The 20,108-nt window shown below is 38.1% G+C and overlaps 1 protein-coding gene across 2 annotated transcripts in view; it reads left to right on the plus strand.

The window, feature by feature from the left end:
* SEMA3C (semaphorin 3C) overlaps positions 1-20,108 on the plus strand; it is a 117,502-nt gene that overhangs the window by 65,085 nt on the left and 32,309 nt on the right. For both annotated transcript variants that reach the window (XM_066182789.1, XM_066182790.1), the window contains 7 exons: positions 2,312-2,374; positions 3,711-3,830; positions 8,089-8,179; positions 12,047-12,166; positions 13,960-14,102; positions 16,077-16,191; positions 18,336-18,405. In XM_066182789.1, the coding sequence (XP_066038886.1) occupies positions 2,312-2,374; positions 3,711-3,830; positions 8,089-8,179; positions 12,047-12,166; positions 13,960-14,102; positions 16,077-16,191; positions 18,336-18,405 (722 nt within the window). The remainder of the gene's footprint in view (positions 1-2,311; positions 2,375-3,710; positions 3,831-8,088; positions 8,180-12,046; positions 12,167-13,959; positions 14,103-16,076; positions 16,192-18,335; positions 18,406-20,108) is intronic.

A 20,108-nucleotide genomic window follows, 5' to 3' on the forward strand; every position in this document is an offset into this window, starting at 1 on the left:
AGACAAAAAAAGTAGTATTTGATTATTTTGCATGGAAGTCCATGCCCTCTACTTACTGAATATTTAGGCCTTGTTTTATGTGTAATGCACACGAAGCTATATGCTGTTCCTCAAACACTGTTTAAAACTGATCTATTCATTAATTTTGGATCAATATTCTGCTTGGCCTGGCCTCACAAGGAAAATCTGTGTGGTTCAACACTTACCACCTCTCTACAAGATAAGAGAGTTCAGAGATGTACTTTTAGATGAATCCTCAAGGAAGAATAATTTACACACACTATCATTCTCAGGGCATGTGGAAAAAATGCAAGGACAGAGTTGTCCTTAACCTTATACTGTATTTTTTTATGTTTTGTGCTCTGGGCCCTAAGTGTTGAACTATTTTCCAATCTCTTGTTATTTCTGTGTCAGCCTTTGCCCTTCAGTTGGGTAGTTGAGACACCTTATTTGGGGTTTTTGGATGCCATGACCCACATCTACCCCTTTGACACCACCCTTTTCTGGTTTCTCTCACTTACTGAGATGATGTTTTCCAAGGACTTTGTGTTCCCTCACCAAACAGTAGTTATCCAACCTCTGTGTGAAAATAATAACATTATCAAGTGCTTACAGGTTCCTCTCTTGTCTCCAAAGTCAGTTGAAATTCAGCCTCTCTGCTTTTGAAATAAGTGACTTGCAGAAGTACTTGAGTGCCCTGAAGCTTGGCTGTTGAGCTATTACCTGTCTACAGACTTTATCTTGCCTGTCTTTAGACTATCACAGCTAGTACCCTGCCTGAAAGTGCACCACAAAGGCCTTGTTCCACCAAATCCATTCAGTCCTTTTGCCTGTGGGCTTTATTACCATACCTCAGGACTGAGGGGCAGCGATACCCGGCTTGCAGCAGGGAAGATAAATGCCTTCCTTAAGAGACAAGGCTTTTAATGTGTCAGGAGAGAGAGGGGGCCCTGCCAGAGTCTGATTGAGCACAGTTAAATTAGGCTTTGCTCTGAATCACCCTCTGGACATGCCTGTCCACCTGAATTTATTGTTCAGGGAGCCCAGGGAGGCTCGTTCTAACTCACACATTTAAATTAAATGCCTCTCGTTCAATGGTGCAAATGCATCCTTCCCTTCTCCTAAGGTACCCAAATCTCCCTCTGCAATGGGGCTGCCTTCTAGGACCTGGCATACCTTCTGTGACCTTTTTTGCTAATTTTCATCTCAACAGTGATCCAGCCACCCTGGTCTGGCAGGAACTGCCCCAGCATGGCACACTCCCTCCTGTCCTTGTCAGGTCAGGTTTGATCCTGTGCTGAGTTTGGTTGGATAGGAGGGCCTGTGTTACGTGGGATATTTTCTGCAGTGTAAAGCTGTGAGGCATTTCAACAGCTCGTGTAGGCCTGGAGAAACAAGAATAGTAATAAAAAAATCAACAGAAAGGAAAAACACACAAAATCTTCTGGCAGTGAATGTGATCACTCAGTATTAGGCTCAGAGTGAATCTCTGCAATTCCACACAGTCTTTCATTTGTTTATTTATTTAAACAATAGATTCACTTTGCTGATCCTATCTATCTGTAGAAATCCTATATGCATGTACATTCAAATCCACAATTCTACATATATATTTGTGTGTACATATATACACAGAGATCTTTTAATGATATTGTTTATGTTATCTTGAGGCTAAATGTTATCAGGCTCTGTCCCTTACTAGATTTTGAGGGATAAATTTGTAATGGATGCCTTTCCTACTTCAAAATCAAAATAAATAATGGAAGAAGCTCAAAATACTTAGTTTGAGATAAACAGATAAACGTTCAGACAGCATGATATTTCTTGAAAAACTGTCTGAAAAAAAGCAATGTGGAATCTTGAGATTTCAAGTAGGTTTTATCATAATCTAGCCAAACCTTTAATGATAAAATTGAAAAATTGTTACAAGAGCCCTTCTTTCAAGTCTTCTGATTTCTACTGTAAATAATTTCTTCAAGTACAGTAAAAGTGAAGAAGTAAAGATGAGTAGTAATTTAGGCAATTGTGGTGAAAAATCTCTCTTATTTAGAAGAAACAAATACAAAGAAATTTATTAACTTTCTTAAAATACGTAATAAACTAAAAATATATCAGCCAAAAACTTGGACCTTGATTTTGTTTAGTGCATGCTAAGACAGTTTTATTTATCAACAAAAATCCTTTTTTTCTGTGTAATCAAAGTGTGTTTTATATCTAAAAATTATTCTATTAGTGTAAGATAGGCATTGAAATTTTTTTTTTTTAACTATGTGATAAATATACTACTTGAACAATAATTCTTTCCTTACAGATTTTCTGGCCAGCATCAGCAAACAAGGTTGAAGAGTGCAAAATGGCTGGCAAGGATCCTACGGTAAGTTACAATCCACATGCACACATACACACAAATTAGGTACTTGGCAATAAAGTAAGAGCACCTTGAGTGCAGCCAAAGCAAAATGAAAGAAGTGTTTGTTTTTCTTTTGAAATACTTTGCAAGCCAATCTGTGAAGTCAAATTCTGGAAAATCAGGCGATGTAAACAGAATGCACCTCCAGACTCTGACAGATGGGAGAAGATATACAGTGTCCACTTCCTTGCCTTTTTTGGGCGTTACTAATCAAACTAGGTAATAGTACTTTTCCAGATATGTCCTGGGGTGATGCTGAACAGCCTGTTGAGCTGCTCTTCAGAGTGGAGAAGTTTTCTGGCTGGCTTCTCCCCCCAGGAGTGCACTGTGAACGTGGAGGGTGCCCACTGTCTGAAGACCCCATTTGTGCATCAGTTTTCAGATGTTGTTGTATGGTGCTGGCTCCTGCTGAACCAAAAATGTGAATGCCTTTAAAAGTAAATAAACCTGTGCAGTCTGCTAAACAAGGATTAACTCTACTGATTTTCATGAAGATTACTGATGGCACAGTTTCCAACCCTCATAAAACATATGCAGTTCTCACTGTCACGGGTGAGGTTTGAATGATTGAATATGGAAATAGTTCTAGGATCTGGGTAAGAAAAAGTACTTACAAAAGCATCTATTTTCAACCTAAAGTGCATTAACACTTGATCATAGTAAAAAATGAAAGAGTTGTAGAAGAAATGGAAGGAGAAAACTGTAAATCCAATACTATGAACTGTGTGGCCCTTAACATTTGGTTTTAATTTTTGTGCTGATTTGAAGATGTTTCTGTAGGTCTTCAATACAAAGCAACAATTGACTGCAAACCTCAATTTAAAGTTTTGGAATTAAATGGTTTATACGAATAGCAAAATCTGGTATTTGGATTTGCTTTCTTTTTAATTATCTCCATTTATGTTGAACAAATCGGGGGAAAAAGAGGCTGTTTTGGAGGTGTCCTTAAGGAAACTTCCTAAGGTTGCACCTCGGTTTTCTATAGAGGTCCTGTTTCTTCTCGTGCAAGAGAAATGTGTGGATGAAAATTGGATTGCTGTGTGGAAGTGGAAAAGCTTGTAAGTTATAGAGGAGCGTGGGCTCCTCCATAACTCCTCTGTGGTGCTCAATCAGAGAGAGCCCAGTTCCCAGAGCAGGCAAAATGACATGAAAATAAACAGCTGTCCAAATCCAGAGACTGACAAATCAGTAGCTGTTTTCTTGATGCTATTAAGATTATATGTCGTGTCTATTCCCTGGAGTTCCCAACATCTCATGGCACTTTCCCCTGTGGAGTGACTGTCGCCTGTGTTTTGTGCAGCACGGCTGCGGAAATTTCGTGCGCGTGATCCAGCCGTACAACCGCACCCACCTGTACGTCTGCGGCTCCGGCGCCTTCAGCCCCGTCTGTGTCTACGTCAACAGGGGACGCCGGTCTGAGGTAACCTCCTCTTCATTCTACCCACTCTGTAGTCATGCACTTCCCACACCCCCAGCAGGTGTTTCCAAATAGGGAAAGAGTTTACCTTCAGAAACTTTAGGAAGTTTACCTTCAGAAACTTTAGGAAGTTTAAATAGAGAATTCTGTGGTTTTCTCTTATGTAATTGGCTCAGCGCCAGCACAAGGGCATGGATTGGGCTCTGAGAGTGTAAGTCAAAGCTTCTTGGTGGTCTTATTGGCAGAAATCAAAATTGCTCCTCCTAAAACGTTCCATATTTAAGAAGAAACACAAAGGGCTTTTTGGAGTGTTTTAGCAGAGTGTCAGGTTTTCTTAGACACCTGTGCAGGGCTCATCATTTGTTTTCTGTAACATTTGCTATTTTGTTATTTTTCCTTATTAAACCTTTTGGTTTACAAAACACCTCTGTAGAGCAGTCTCACTCAATTAATTTTAGCCACTTCTCCACAAAGGCCTGGACTCTCAGAGATTGATACATTAGCACGTAGTTTGTAAGACTCTGACCATGCGCCAACCTGTATCATGGCTAACCTTTCGTGGTCCATCCTACTGGTGTGATGCGAGAGCTCAAAGTTTTGAAAATGCAGGATTCAGTGGTCTGAGAAGGTTCCCTCACCGATGTTAAAAGGCAAACGAGTAAAGGTCTGTAATTTTCTGACCTGATACCAGCTAGAAGCAAAGCTGTGACCAAAAGCCGTTGTGATCAAAAGGCGTGCCTCAAACATGATGTTTGTCCAAAATTCCACAGTCATACCAAGTGCTGGGATACATTTGATACCACTTCTTATTTAACATTGTCTGGTGAATTCATTCCTACCATTCAGTGGAAAAATGCCAAAAAAATACTTGAAAGAAAATAGACAGTTAGATGAAAGTAAAATACAAAGTCTTCTTTTTATGGCTTCCATGTGTTATTAGTTCCCTGGAGAAGCCCTTAATTTGGCTATCTATTCAGGTTAAGTTTTCTGGAGTTCAGCTTAACACTATCTAGATACAATCCCAGTACAGGAATTTTATCTACTGCACAAGTTTTGCCCCACTAGATGGTGCCCAGATGAAGTTGGTAAGTTTCTCTTCACTGTAAGATCTTACTTTTTTCTAGATAGGTCCCCAGTTTTTTCTATATTCAGTTTCACTGAGGGTTTTTTCAGTATAAGTACCAGATGTTTCAGAGGTATATGGTCCAAGTTTCCTGATTTGAAAGTGAAATGTCTGTTTATGTGCAAATATAATAGGTAATAAATTAAGCAATCAGAAGGAAAATGAAAGGCACTTAAGCGGGAGGCAGCACCTCAGTAGCTTTTGGGTCAGATTCATGTCTGCAGGCAAAGGGGTGTGCAATATATTTTCCAGAGCAATGTGGAAGCAGATATGTTGGGAAGGAAGATCAGAGTGTGCTACCTGGAGCTCTGCCATGTGAGGGCAGCTTTAAAAGCTGGGCTGGCTTCTCAAGAAGACACTGAAAAATTCATCACTGATTTAATTGGGAGTGGGATGGGAATCCTGGCCAAGGCCCAAGATTGCTGCAGTGATTGCCAGGGAGGTGATTAGTCAGTGGTTCTCCAGGTCATGCATGATATGATCTCAGTGACTTTTGGTAGATCCCTACCTGGCTCCAGCTTCCTTAACAGAGCATGCACTCAGAATCACTGCACTTTCAGTCCTACTGCATTATCTAAAAGAATGGATTGTAGGCCTGGATTTGAAAGCAGAAGCAAGCAGAACTAAGTAAATTCATCCTTCTGGTTAAAAAATTCTGCATTAGCTTATTTTGATGTATTTTGAAACAGGGGTCACTTTCCCCAGCATTATTCTATTTCTTGAAAAATCATTTAAAACATGAAAGGTGATCTCACTTGTCTTTAATTAATGTAATACTCTTTATCATCTTAAGTACTGTTATTGCAGCCCAGAGAAGATTGAATCTCATTATTTTAGACTGTTTGTAAATGAGATTGGGACAGAGGGGAGGGCAGGAAATGACATATCCAGATGATGCAAGATGTTGAATTTCTTAAATGAAAAGTAAAGATACATGACTTGGAAAAGCAGAACTGGCTTTGCTTAGCCTGTCTGTATAGCTGCATGCCTGTGATCAATTGATTAAATAAACTGCTGTTTCAGACGTCTGGAGTCTGTAAGACACTTGACTGTAGGCACTTCATGCTCAAAGCCATTACTGTACAGGCCAACAATAGCATAACAGTTTAAACCCAAGCATTTCCTTCTGAACTCATTGCATATATCTGTGCATGACTAATTGATAGAGCAGAATGAGGAACTGTGTAGTGCTGATGGGACTAGTGAAAATTCATTTTTTCCTCTGCTTTTATCATTTCACCTTCAATTTAGTACAGTTTTCAAAGCACAAAAGGGTTGTTTATGCACGTGCAAAATGAATATTTTACAAAACACATCTGTTTTTCTCTAGAAGCTACAAAGCCTGACAGAGTCATGTCCAAAAATCATAAGAACTGGGCCTGTTTTGCTCTCCTGTCTCCAGGATTCCACATAAGCTCACAAAAAAACGGGGGTTTCATTGAAGAGGCAAAATTTTGCCCTTTTCCCTGAAACAGAGGTTATAAAACAATTAATTTTCTTCCTTGGCACGCTTGGTACTTTGGTCTTTGGTAATTACTCCCTTAGTCACCCGAATATATTCTAATGTCGAAGTAAATGCAAACAGAAGGAAATGTAATCCCTCTGTGAAATAATTGTAGACTAAATAGTAGTTTAATATATATGAAAATCAAGTGTAATCCTGGAGCTACTTTAATAGAAGAGTAATGGGAATTTTGAATTGGTAAATAGTGGTTTAATATAGTAAATATGCATTAGAACCAAACTGCATATAATCTAGAAGTAAAAAACAACAAAGAAACCACCCAAGATCACATTAGAAACTTCATGCTTATGTTCTAACATTGTTTGGAGGGCTTATTACTGAAACAATAGATAAGATCTCTGAGATTCAATTAGGCAAAACAGAAGAGATGGAAAAGAGAGGGGATAATGATATGAAAACTTCCCACTGCAGCTGTGCATTTGAGCTTGGTGTAATCTTCAATTCTCTGGTGCCAAATGGCTGCTCAGGGACTTGTGTGGCATCCCCGCTCCCCTGTGATTTACATTAACTGTTAAAGGGAATACAAGGAGGTTGCTGTCCTTTCTCAAATAATTAATTTTTGTCATCTTCCTCACAGAAGTCTTTCTTTGGAATTTTTGTCAGCTAAGTTTTTTGAATGTTTAAGTTTGGTTGTCTGTTGTAGGGGTTTTTTTCTGGAAGTTGTGTCTTTTGGCTTTTTATTGAAGATTGGAAGTTTGTTGTGGGAGGTTAAGAACAAGTTGTTTGGTATACAGTGAGTGTTGGGTCAGTGTATCTGCCATTACTGACTGCAGTTTTTAAGGAATGAGCTTGGGCCTGAGTCACTTCTTGCTGATCACACTGTGCTAGTATTGCTGGGAGCCAAGAAGTGAAGAGCAGCACCAAAATGGGCAGATTTTCTAAACATACTCAGACTGTTTGTATTTCAAGCTGCAGTCCAAGTTGCTTCTCCTTTCCTGAATGTACTTCCTATTCATAGAGTTCATAACATAAAAATCCCTGTACCATGATTTCATTAAAAAAAAACCCAAAAAACTGATTTTAGGGTATGGTAAGAGGTATAGATAATTCATCTATCACTGTGGATTTGGAGCTCTACATGTAATCCAAGAGATGGTATTGAAGAAAGTAAGTGTCATTTGGGGGATTTTGGAGGTCTGATAGCTCAGTAAAGACCAAATGGTTTATGCTATAGTCTAATGACAGTTGTCATAAGAGATTTTTATTTCATATGTATTATTGTTCTAGTGGCTTTATTATAATGTCCTAAACTGGTGTAAGTACACCAATATATTCAGAAAATAAATGATAAATAACATCAAAATCACAGAAGCAATCTGCACAGATATTATTGCAGAGATAAGTCAACCTATCCTTAACAGAGACAGAGGGAACACTTCTTTGATTCAGTGTCTTGAATTTATAACAAGAGTCTTGAAAATGACCATGTGTCAGTGTTACCTAACGAGATGATGGAATTCTGAATAGAAGAGTTAAACTACTGATAGTACAGTAAAAGTGCCCAATAGAGCACTTAATAGAGCATTGCTAATGCTGCAAACAGCCAGGCATAAAAATCAACTTAGATCTAATGGTTTGTGACATGAGAAGTGACACACAAATCTGCTTTGCAGGAACAAATCTTCAAGATCGACTCCAAGTGTGAATCAGGAAAGGGACGCTGTTCTTTCAACCCTAACGTGAATACGGTGTCTGTTATGATCAGTAAGTAAAGATACCCCAGGTTGCTGAGGTCTAAACCCACATGGTCGTGTGTAGGGTGGGTTGATGGAATGCCCCAAAGGAGCTGGACACAGAATTCAGCCTCCCAGGAGCAATGAGCTTTGTCTGGCTGATGGGCACAAGGGGTGGGTCCATCCATGTTTCAAGGCTTGTATGAAGCTTAACATGGGTGTACAAATGAAGTGTAGGGATAAGTTATTGAAAGGGGGAGAGAGACACAGGAAACAAAAGGTTCTCCCTTTTCCAGATTGCACATTTTTTTCCCAGGAATAGTTTCTGCTTTGCATTACCCTGTCTAGCATTTGTATTTGAATGGTTTCTGACCTTGTTCATCCTAGACAGCATTTGTGTCTTACTTAATTATTTTTAAAATCTCAGAGTAGCCAGGGAAAGAAAGCCTGAAGACTTCAGATGCTTTGAATTTCATTTTTGTTGTCATTTCTGCTGTAGAGCCCACCAAGTATTGTAAAGCTCTTCATTCTTCAATTGGCTTTATACCCAACCAATTTTGCAATTTTCTTCCATCTGAAAGGCCAGATAGTGAAACAATGAAGGATTTCTGCTGTGCTTGTTACACACCTATGAGAAAACTCAAAGGGAGCATACACTTTGTCCAGCCTAAGTCATCTGTAAAAGATACTTTTCTTTTTCAACCTGGACGAGCTGGAAATATATCCTCAGTGTAACCCGACCTTTCACATTTGCAGTATGTTCACACACTTCTAGTGCCAAAGTCCTGATTTTGCAGCATGTGCCTGCTCCTTGCTGTATTTTTGGCTATGAAGAGAACAGCAGTTGCACAGATTTTTGAGGCTTTCTTAGTAAATAAAACTTACTGCACACAGGTACTGCGTATTTCACCCAAGGTTTACAAGGGAACAATGTGCAGTGTTTCTGAGATTCAGCTTCCTCTGAAGTCAATTACTTATTTTGTGAGATATTTTCTTTAAAATCTTATGGATCTTAAGGGAAGCGTAGTACAGTCTGTCCTATGTGACCTGTTCAATAAATAAATTGCCTTTTATTTTGGGGGTTTTTTTGTGGTTGTTGTTGTTTTTTGAGGTTTTTGGGTTTTGTTTGTTTGTTTGTTTTGGTTTTTGGTTTTTTGTTTTGTTTTTTGTTTTGTTTTGTTTTTGATTCCTCATTGCAAATATATTAGTACAAAGGACAAGTATATCTACTCACAGATGTATGAACTGAATACCGTTAGAGAAAAGGTAAATGCTACCTAGACATCTCTCTGAACCTAGGCTGCACTTACACCTTTATCTCAACAATGATCTAGGGACAGTGTTTACAGACACTCACTGTGTAAAGAAAATGTTTGTTCAAAGTCAGAGATAGATGAGTCCACTGATACTCATTGCCATTCTAGTATTATTAGGTGAAGCAATTGTTTCCTGTCCTTGTTCCTTCTGGATTTTATATAGCAACATTAAAGAATATTGTTTCTGAATTACTGTTTGTATAGTAAGCTGATTTTTTTCTACAGTAGATCTGTGACAGCTTTGTTCATCTTAATAGACTTTTTCTTATCTTCCTTGATCTCTGTTATGTGTCTAAGGAGATCTTCCCTAGTGTTTGACTAACCTTTCATGACACAGTTCATCTACAAAGTCTAAATTATTCCACAAAGGTCAAATCCCTTTTAAAAAAAGAGTCCACAGATTGGGTTTTATACTTTCTATTGCAAAGACCAGTCACTTCAAAAACGTTAAGCTCTAATGAATTTAGCCTCGGTACCCATGTCAGAAACGTGAATATTTTCTAAGTCTCAGCTCATGTTGTAATGAGGGGACTGAGCCAATGTGCTGGACTCACCTTTGAGCTTTCTGCAGGAGGAATTCCCTCCTGATGCTTCAGAACATAGTAAATACCACCAGACCAGCTAACTCTTCCACAATAAAATAACCCCTTTTTAAATATAGATGCAATTTCTTGACCATTTTGGGCATCACCAGCCTAGAATACAGCAGGAAAGATGATTCACCCTTCAGAAGAAAGTGGTGCTATAAAAACAAATTTGAACTTTGTACAGTGTGCCATTGTACAGAGATGCATTTGCATCAAAGCAGTGAAAAATGTTCTTTTAAGCAGCTTGGCATTACTAGTGTGCAGGATGCATGTCTCTCTCCTCACCAAGGCTATGAGATATTTATAAAAGCAGACATACCTCATCAATTCAGTAATTCCCCCCAGTAACAAAGTGGAGTGAACTCATTGTGCTGTGCAGACTAAATACTGTGTGGAATTTAAGGATTTTAGCAGAAGGAAGTGGAACTGATGGATCTCCTCTGATATAGGATTAGCAAACAGACACTAGGAATGCTTAAGACATAAGTAATACCATTGATATGCAATAGGATTAAAATTACATAGTATAGTACTGTTGCTGAAGGGTGTAAGTATGTCTATATGCACAGGACTGTACATAACATTTAGTGAGAGCCATAAACCTGATCTCCTTCAGCCAATTTGTTTCATAATGAGAATAAAGTTCTGACGGATTGAAGCAAAGAGGCAAACATACAAAATCGCTTATAAATTTGTACAGATCTAACATCATTTTGTCAATACCTGCTCCAGAAGTAAATGCTTCAGCAACATGCAGCAAATGCATTGCTTAAATCCCCTGTGTACAAATCTTGCCATCATGGGGAGTGGTGAGAGCAGAAGAGTGTCAGCTGGATGCTCTGCCAGGGTTCAGTTCAGGCTCCACTTAGCAACAGAAAAGCAAAATCTCCAGGGTTTTGATTCTCTCATGAGCTTCTCAGTAGGCTTCCATGCTGTTTATGAACACACACACAAACACACACACAGCATGAAAATAGCCTCAAGTATTTCTGAGCCTGTGACTCTTGCCAGCTTGACCACGCTCTCTGGGTAGTCCAGGAGTACAGACAAAAACATCAGTCAAAGGACCCAGCTGTACTGGAATGTATTCAGCCACCACTCCCACTCTGAGAGCTAGAGTTTATTTTAGCTACTGTTTTCTACTTTGGGGTTTCATTGTCATTAGTCAGCGGAAATTGCTTGGTTATTCACAGAGTAGAAAATGATAGTATATGTAATTATAATTATAATTATATATACATATGTTTGTGCACACACACAGACTCAAACAAACACAGATAGACATCCTGATTGGTGGGCTGAGTTTTCAGCCCTGCACAGGGAGCAGAAGCTTATGGTTCTGTTAATGTAGAAGTTGCATGTCTCATTCTGCTCAAGCATAATGACCCTATACTTAGAACCAGGTACACAAAAGTGGACAACTATTGCTCCATATTACTCTGAGTCAAGTTCAATAATATGATTGTCTGGCTTCTGCAATACTGTAGTCAGCTTGAGGCTGCCTGGGGCAACTGTAACAATGCTGCTGGTAAAAATTGGCGCTGATCCACTGACTGCAATAGATGTTGTGCCAGTTTACAGCAGCAATAAATTCAACCCAGTCACTTCATCTACTTCCGTAACAAAAAAAAAAATCCTTTGAAGTGCATACTTAAGATATTGTATGTGATACTTTTTGATAAAGTACTAGCCTTATTCTCCAGTGGTCCTTAACAGTGCAAATGGAGCAATTAAACTTCCTATCAAGAACGGTTTCCCATGTATGCAGCTCTGCTGTGGCATTTAATGGTACAGTTCCATAAAGTCTCTACAAAAAATCTGATTACTCCCATGCATTCTAGGTTGAGTCTTTGTAAATCAGAGAAAACCTCATTCCCATGACCCACTATTTATCTGTATAGACTCCTGTGTAAATAAAGAGCTGATGCATTTAAAAGAAACTTTTGTTTTCCCAAAAGCCATAACAATTTCTCCCTCCATTTCAATTCTTTTCAGATGAAGAGCTTTTTTCAGGAATGTATATTGATTTCATGGGGACGGATGCTGCCATTTTTCGCAGTCTGACCAGGAGGAATGCAGTGAGGACTGACCAGCACAACTCCAAGTGGCTGAGTGGTGAGATGCCTTTAATTTACCAGAGTTTTAATGGGTGTCACAGAGATTCTGCTTTCCTTTGCTTCAAACAAAGAGCTTACCTTTTAAAGAGCTTGTCTCTGAATTTAATTTATGAAGTTGAACCATGAGGAAGCGTGTGTAAATACAAACTGTAGACAATGCACAGATGTAGAGGGATCCCTGCATGAGCCAAGCTCCTAAGCCACCCCACCTGAGGGCCTTTTTTGCATTAAGCTGTTTCAGGGCAATTGGTCAGACAGTCTGATTTCTAGAAAAGTGCTTTCGCCTCTAATGAATCAGATATTGCTTTAAATCAGTGTTTGATTCTAAGCCACCAGCTTCAGTTAATTCAAGGTGATCCATCTCTGCACAGAAGATTCACCACTACCTGCATTCAAAGTATGTTCAGAAGAGTGTCCCACTACCAGAGAAGTCAATGAGGATCATTGCCACTCATTTCAGTGGTGAGGAATTAGTTATCTAAACACAGCAGAAAAACTCATTTCTGAGTGGAATCACATAACTCTTTGCTTCCCTGACATCACTGTGAAAATTCTCCCTGTCGTTTCTGGTAAGAAGATTCCTTCCAATTAAACCAATTTAAATTAAAATAAATATGGTGGTCAACCCTCTGAGCAGAGATTTGGTGTGAAAGGTTATAGAGCAGCTAACACAGCAGTTACAGTTTTAAAAAGTCTTCAGGTATGTTGAAGTGAAGTTACTGGGTTTTGTCTTGATTTTTTTTACTGTAACTTCTTACTCCTGTCTGGCTGTGACTACAATGAAATCACAAGACTTCAGTCACAAATTCATTTCACTATGAAAGGGAAAATATGTCTGCTCTCTAAATTTTTTTTTCTGTTTGTTATCCATTCTTACACTAATCTGCACACCCTAACATGTACATCCTAAAATGAATTAGAGAAAAAGAAAATTTTGAACTGCCCAATTTCTGGAAAATCTACCTGTTCAAAACAGGTACTTGAAAGTACAGTTTATTTCCATATTCTTTTAGAGACAGAGTCATGACGTTTTTATATTAATTGAGAGTAGACTTATGTGAACAGAAAAATGATGCAGTCTAAAAAGAGTTTTCTGTCAGACATTCAATCTTTGCATAAGATTGTTTCAAATTTTGTACTGGACTTCAGGCTAACACGCAGTCTTGCATGGTCATTGAAAAGACAAAGCCTTCATGCAGGGAGAAGGGCCACTTCTTCCTTCAGTGAAAGGAGGTATTTTGAGGGCTCCTGCACTGTCCATTATATGCTAGCTGTTAAGGTTATAAGTTATTTTTCTCTCTTCCTAATTGTCCTTTGTAATGTTTTACAAGTACATTTGATGATGTTTACCAGCCTCTGATATGAAGTCAAATGCTGCTCAAGCATTTGTGCACCAGCTTTCTTTTTCTGGGTTACACAAATTGTTTTTCTCTCTTATTCATGAACCTTATTTGTTACATTTCTAAGCTCTTCCAGCTTACTTTTATGTTTTGTCTCAATGTGGCTTTCCTTAGGTTCCCCAGATAACACACTGATTCTTCTTTCTTCCTCGAAGTCTTTGAATCTTTGCAGTAATGTAATACCATTGCTTCTGAACTGCTCCTCTAAAAATTTGCTGTGAAATAAAATTTGAGGATGCAAACACACATGGCTTCCAGCAAGGAGCCATTTACCTGTTGATACTTGGTATATTCAGCAATTCCTTGAAGCAGTCATTAAATGTCAAATCAGTCGTTGCTTATACTGATACATTTTTTGGTTTCATCCTTTTGGTAAACTTTTTCCTTTCAGAGCCTATTTTTGTGGATGCTCATGTTATCCCAGATGGCACTGACCCCAATGATGCCAAAATCTACTTCTTCTTCAAAGAAAGACTCACAGACAACAGCGGCAGCACAAAGCAAATTCATTCAATGATTGCAAGAGTATGCCCAGTAAGGACTATTTTGTTTACCCGGTTGCTGGGATAAGGTGCTAGTGTGACAAGATAACCTAAAAGACTGAATGTTTGAAAAGCCTTTGATTTGACAAAATTTCCTGTTTCTTTGTCACCATTCATAATTAAGAAGAGCTGTTACTGAACTCACAGCTAGGTCTGAACAGGTTATATGTATCTGTCTATACGTGTAAGAATATGGAAATGTAGAGGTTCTGGGATCTTTGTATTTCTCTGACTGAGTCAGAATAGTTACCAGTGTTAAATTTTCAAACTTGCTGTCCTTGGCACAAATAAGGCACATTATTTTCTTAATAAAAATGAACTTTGGGCAGTGTAGGCGTTCACCCACATACACACACACACTCAACAGATTTTAAGCACATTAGAAATATCAAGCTTTTCAATTGGTGGATTTAACTTTCAAATGCTGTTTTCATTTTTATGACATCTGTTCTTTCTGCTTCCTTGTATTGATGTATCTGTGAGCCTAACTTTAAAAATGTGCACAGGAAATTCAAATTCAGGAGTTATGGCTATTCCTGGGCAATAATTAACATTTTTTCACAGCACTCCTTATTGTCTCTATTTCAGTTTTTTTGTATTTCTAATCAACTGTAGATGAAAAATGATTGAAGCAGCTATTAATATCTCTGGTGATTTTTTTTTTAATGAGAGAAAAATTATAAATGCACAATTGCTGCTAGCCTATTTATTCCTTCTTTTGGAAGGCTTCAGGAAGTTCAGTGTGAGTGTTTATATATTCCCTGTCTTTAATTTGGGTTTTCTTCAGAATTTGATGCTTTGTGATGTTGTTCAGCCTGGATGTGAAGGTGTTTGTCCTTCTCTGGCAATATGATGAGGCATGTGATCTCTTTTATAATCTCCATTCTCTGTATTTTAGTGAGAGTGTCTACAGGCCTTTTTGGGTATTTTGCAAGAAGACGTTTCACGCAATTACAGCTGTATTTGGTTTTTTACTGTAATAATGAAGCCCAGATGATTTTTGAAAGGCCTAAGCCTTTTTAGACTTAAACTGAAGCCAGTGGCAGAATCCCGAGGCCAATGAAAATAAATCTGAGCCAGTCATATTTGTATACTTGCATACATACCATCGTATTCATGTATCAATATACAGCAAAATACATTACCCCCTGAAAAGACTCCTTATAAGTCACCCAAAATGTTGGGTTACCAACTCCAACAGCATCAGTGAAACATGCACAGCACTTTATTGTAATCACATTATAATAGCTTCTATATTTTGGTTTTCTCTTTCCTTGGATGACATCATGTTATGCAGTTGGGAAGACACTGCTCTTAGGTAAGGCATTCACCAGCACACTTAGTCAGGATCTGTCACCTCAGTGCTGCATCACCTGGCTTGGCAGTTATAGTTCCCACCTTGAACCATGGAAAATTGGAAAGGTCCATGAGTGAGCTGTGACCAAGCCATCACTGGACCAAGCTAGCAGGACTTGCAACAGTGCAGGCTAGACCCACACTAGCCATTATTTCTGAATACTGTTTAGAGCATAAACCTCATGTGCCAGTGTGGCTTACTAGGTAAGCTAGGTGCAGCTATGGTGCTGTCAGGACTAGAAGGAACATCCTTCTGTAGAACCATGAGACTTTTTGGAGATAACATGGGCCTTATCCTGGGTGTCAGTGTGTGATGCAGAGCTCCACAGTCACTTCCAGTCATAAGAGCATACACTGCTGGTGCACAAAGTCTACTGCCCAACCCTGCTAGCCCAGCAGAGAAGGTCCACTCAGAAAACTAGTTCTTGTTTTTTTCTACATATAGAATGCTTAGATGAGGGGATTTGTCTTAGGCCTATCTATTTTTAATATTAAATTTACCAGCTAATTATCTAGATAATGAACTAACCTGAGAAAAATGTGGGAAAGGCCAGTAAAATGTGTAGCTGAGTTTTGTTTCTTCTTTTCTGAAAATGATATTCCTTTCCAGAATGACACAGGTGGTCAGCGCAGTCTCGTGAACAAGTGGACAACATTCTTGAAAGCAAGACTTGTGTGCTCAGTAATGGATGAAGATGGAACAGAAACATACTTTGATGAATTAGGTATCACAAAAAAAAAATCCTTAAAATTTCATCTAAATGCCACCACACCTTGTACATATTTAATGACTGATTTTCATTCAGTTTCTTAGTCAAATTGTTAACAGTGAAATCATAGCACTAGAAGCCCGTGACAAAATTCCCCTTGCAGTTTTATGACAGCAAAAGAAAAAAAATTCTTCTTAAGTCTCTCTGCATAAGTATCAGTACCTTTGAAATAAAGGCAGTTAACCTTGACTATGTCAAACAATGATGTATGTAAAGAATTAATATTTGGAAGGAAACATCTAAGTGACTCTCTTACTATCTTGCTACTAGCTTGGATTATAATAGAGGGTTTTTAACATTCCTTTGAAATGGTTTCTTATACCACTGTCTAGCACACAGCTTTTCCATAGTGTATTTTTTCTATTTTTTGATCACAGGGTGGAGTCCTCAGTTTGGTGATTCAAGATAATACTTATAAACCCCTTTACCTGCAATAGCACTATCCATAAATATAATTTCTCAGGAACCATTCAGTCACATAAATTTTTGTTTCAACATGTGAAATACTGTTAATATTTAATGGATAATCTATACAGCAATCACAAGAGGTTTCTTTTCATTAAGGAATTAAGAAATGCATATCTTGATACCTACATGTCAAATAACATTACCAGAAAATTTCAAATTCTGTATTTTCTGTAGCTGACATGCTCAAAATCATAGTTCTAAATTCAGGTATTGGAAGATTTGCTATAAATATAAATAATATAAGCAGCTAATGTGCCCTGCACTGGGTCTGCATCTGTTTCTGATCTTCTCTCCATTGTATGCCCTCTCTCTTTTCTCAATTGTTATTCCTGATTCCCACCATAGCAAATGGGGTTTGGAGTCTTTGTGAGCTTATAAACTTAGAAATACTTGGTGCAGTTGCTTTGGTTCAAGGAACCAGAATGGAACCTTACTTAGCCTAGGAGCAGATCCTAACTTGCTCTATCTCAGAATGTGCAACGTGTTTGGAGGACTGATTTTCTGAAGTTTACAGAGCCTCAGCACTGCCACAGCAGCTCATCCTTCAGAACTGTGATTTACCAACCCCCTCCTCTTCAACAAAGCAGTAGGATAACTGCTTTTATTTTCTTGTATGACAAAATGTAGGATCATAGTGAATAGGAGACAATGCTCTCAGCATGGGCTCCCAGCACTATTCCCTAGCAAAGAGGAAGAATACGATCACAGCTGGAAATTCAGAAAACTGGGAGAGAGCAAACACATGCTTCTGTGTTCATGTATAATGCAGGAGAGTATAACACTTCCAGTTCTGCATGGCAAAGTCTTTTACTTTTGACATATTGAAAAGAATATTTTAAAAAATTCAGCGGGTTAAATGAAAGAGCCACATAAATTAATGGAAAGCTAAAGAACATATTCTGTGATCAAAAGCTCAAACAGTTCAGTGTTTTTTGTGTTGTAAATTAAGTTTAGGAGGTAGCATGATTATGGTTATTAAAAACATTTGTAAGGAGAAACTGTCAGAGACTAAAGTAGTTTTCACTGTAGTGTTAAAAAAAATTGACAGATCAGAGGTAATAGTGGGTGAATTCATTTCAGTGAGTAGGTGTGGTTTTGCACAGTGGAGTCAATAAATCCCTACACAACAGGAAGTAGGAGGTTTACATCTCTCACAGTCTTTACTGCAAAGCTGTCTGACATTCATATCATGTTGAAGCTGCGTTAGTGAAGGCACTCTAGTGCAGTCTGGACAATAAAACACCTAATTTCCCTGTTTTCAATTACATCCATCTATGGGAGCTCTTTGTCTTTAATCTACTGCAACTTGAATGTTTTCTACTGCTAAACAACCTGCTGAAACAAGATACAGCTGAGAAAAATGTTTGACATAGATCCTGAATATATTTGAAAATCTTTGCCTTCTGTCTCCATAAGGTTAGAGGGCATGGAGTTAATTTCCAAATTTGTTTCCAAATGTTCAAGTGCTAGATTTATGCATATATGGTCTGTTCAGGTGGTAAGTCTCTTTTTTTCCCATTCATGTCTGAGATAAAGCTACTGTTGAGTTTAAGAAGCACAAAATCATCAATTAAACTGGAAAATAAAGTTTTTCTTACTATTCAAAATGTTTTTCTTTCTCTTTCTTACAGAGGATGTCTTTCTCCTAGAGACAGATAACCCCAGAACAACACTTGTGTATGGAATTTTTACAACATCGAGGTAAACATGTAGATTTGAAAAAATTACCTGAACTGCCTGATTCTCTGTATGAAAACTGAAACTGATGTTTTGTGGATGAGTCTGTGCTGGGAAATTCTGTGTTTCTTCTGTGGCCATGATTTGCATGCAGGAGTCTCAGTATCATTGCTGTTGCTATCTATGTCAGAGCTATGCTTCTTGGAGCAAGTTGCTTCCTGACATACTGTCAGCTGCCACTGGGAAAACATTTCCGTGGAGGCCACTTGTCACTGCTCAGCAGTGGAAAGCTAAATGACTTCAGTGCAGTGAACTGATGGCATCTGAGAGCACTTAACACCTCCTGAAGAACATCAAACACCCTGATGAATCAAACCAGGAATTCTTACATGAATTCATACAGATCATTTCCAGTCTCTCAGCTGGCTGATGATCACAGAGATGGCAAATAACTATATTGGCTTCTGTTGGCTACAAAAGGACAAGCTCACGTGGCAATGGGTCACCTCCGTGCAGCTCCCTGTTACGGCCAGTTGTATTCACTTACTGTCTGGTTTGGAAAGCACTTACTGAGCTCCCAAGGGAGGTGGAAGCACTGGATACGGATTACTATGCTGAAACTCTCCACAAAGATAGACTGACAGGTGGACTAACAGATTCTTCCACCTCTACCTTTATTTTTTTTTTCTCTTGCCCTCACTACCTAGTGTTAGCACAGAGTAAAATTGGTTACTACCCCCGATTTCTGATATGCTACCCTTTATTATTTAGCTGTTATTTCTTACATTCAAATAAGTCTTCTGTTTGCTTTTTTTCATTTTCATTTTATTTACTTGATCAAATTATAAAATTATGTGATTTATTGTTAATAATTCCTTTAATGGTAAGTTTCAGTAAAAAAATCCTTTCAGATTTTTTTTTTCTTCAATAGGATTTTTTCATCAGGATATAGAGGTCTACTTACTCAAATATGACAAGAGAATATGATTCTATGATATTTAATTGGGGAAAAAAAAGCATCACATAACTTGTAAATTTAGGTGCTGTCTGTATTTCCTACTTAACAAAAAGAGAAAAGGATCAGCTTCTGTTTAGTAGTAAAACCACACATCATTAGGTTGGGGGTGCAACATGACTGAACTGGAAACATTTGTATTTAATTCTGGTATTTCTCAGTGGAAATAAGGTTTGAATCACAGAACCATATAAGGTGACAAAAAAGAAGAAACTTCACTTTTTTCCTGGCTCTGAAGCTATTTTTTCTTTCTGAAGTTTTTACACATGCATTTCTGTTATTGTGAACCACATGAACTCTTCTTGTTTTATTTTTGTGCAGCTATAGGTTGAATGTGTTACCTAATAAAATGCAGAAACCATAAGGATTTATACTCCTTAATAGTTCCTGTATCTTCATCTCTGTAGACTTCCAACTAATAACAGTAGCAAGAGAGAAACATCACAGGAAGTCATAACTACTAGTATTTTTATCTAAATCATACAGAAGGAAACCAAGTAATACTGAACTAAATTATTTTAGTGTCATGCTGTAAATCTAACGTAAAACATCTGGAAAGACTAAGTGCAGTTCTCAAAACCTATTAATACCTAGTAAAATTTCCACAAACACCATAATCCATCTAAAAGGTTCATTCTATTAATCCATATATAGCTGAGAGCAATGTGGATTTCACTTTTGTTTAGACACTACGTGTAATATTTTCAGGCTT

The sequence above is a fragment of the Chamaea fasciata genome, unplaced genomic scaffold (assembly GCF_029207755.1).
Source record: "Chamaea fasciata isolate MVZ Bird 193981 ecotype frontalis unplaced genomic scaffold, bChaFas1.0.hap1 SCAF_5, whole genome shotgun sequence".
NCBI lineage: Eukaryota > Metazoa > Chordata > Aves > Passeriformes > Sylviidae > Chamaea > Chamaea fasciata.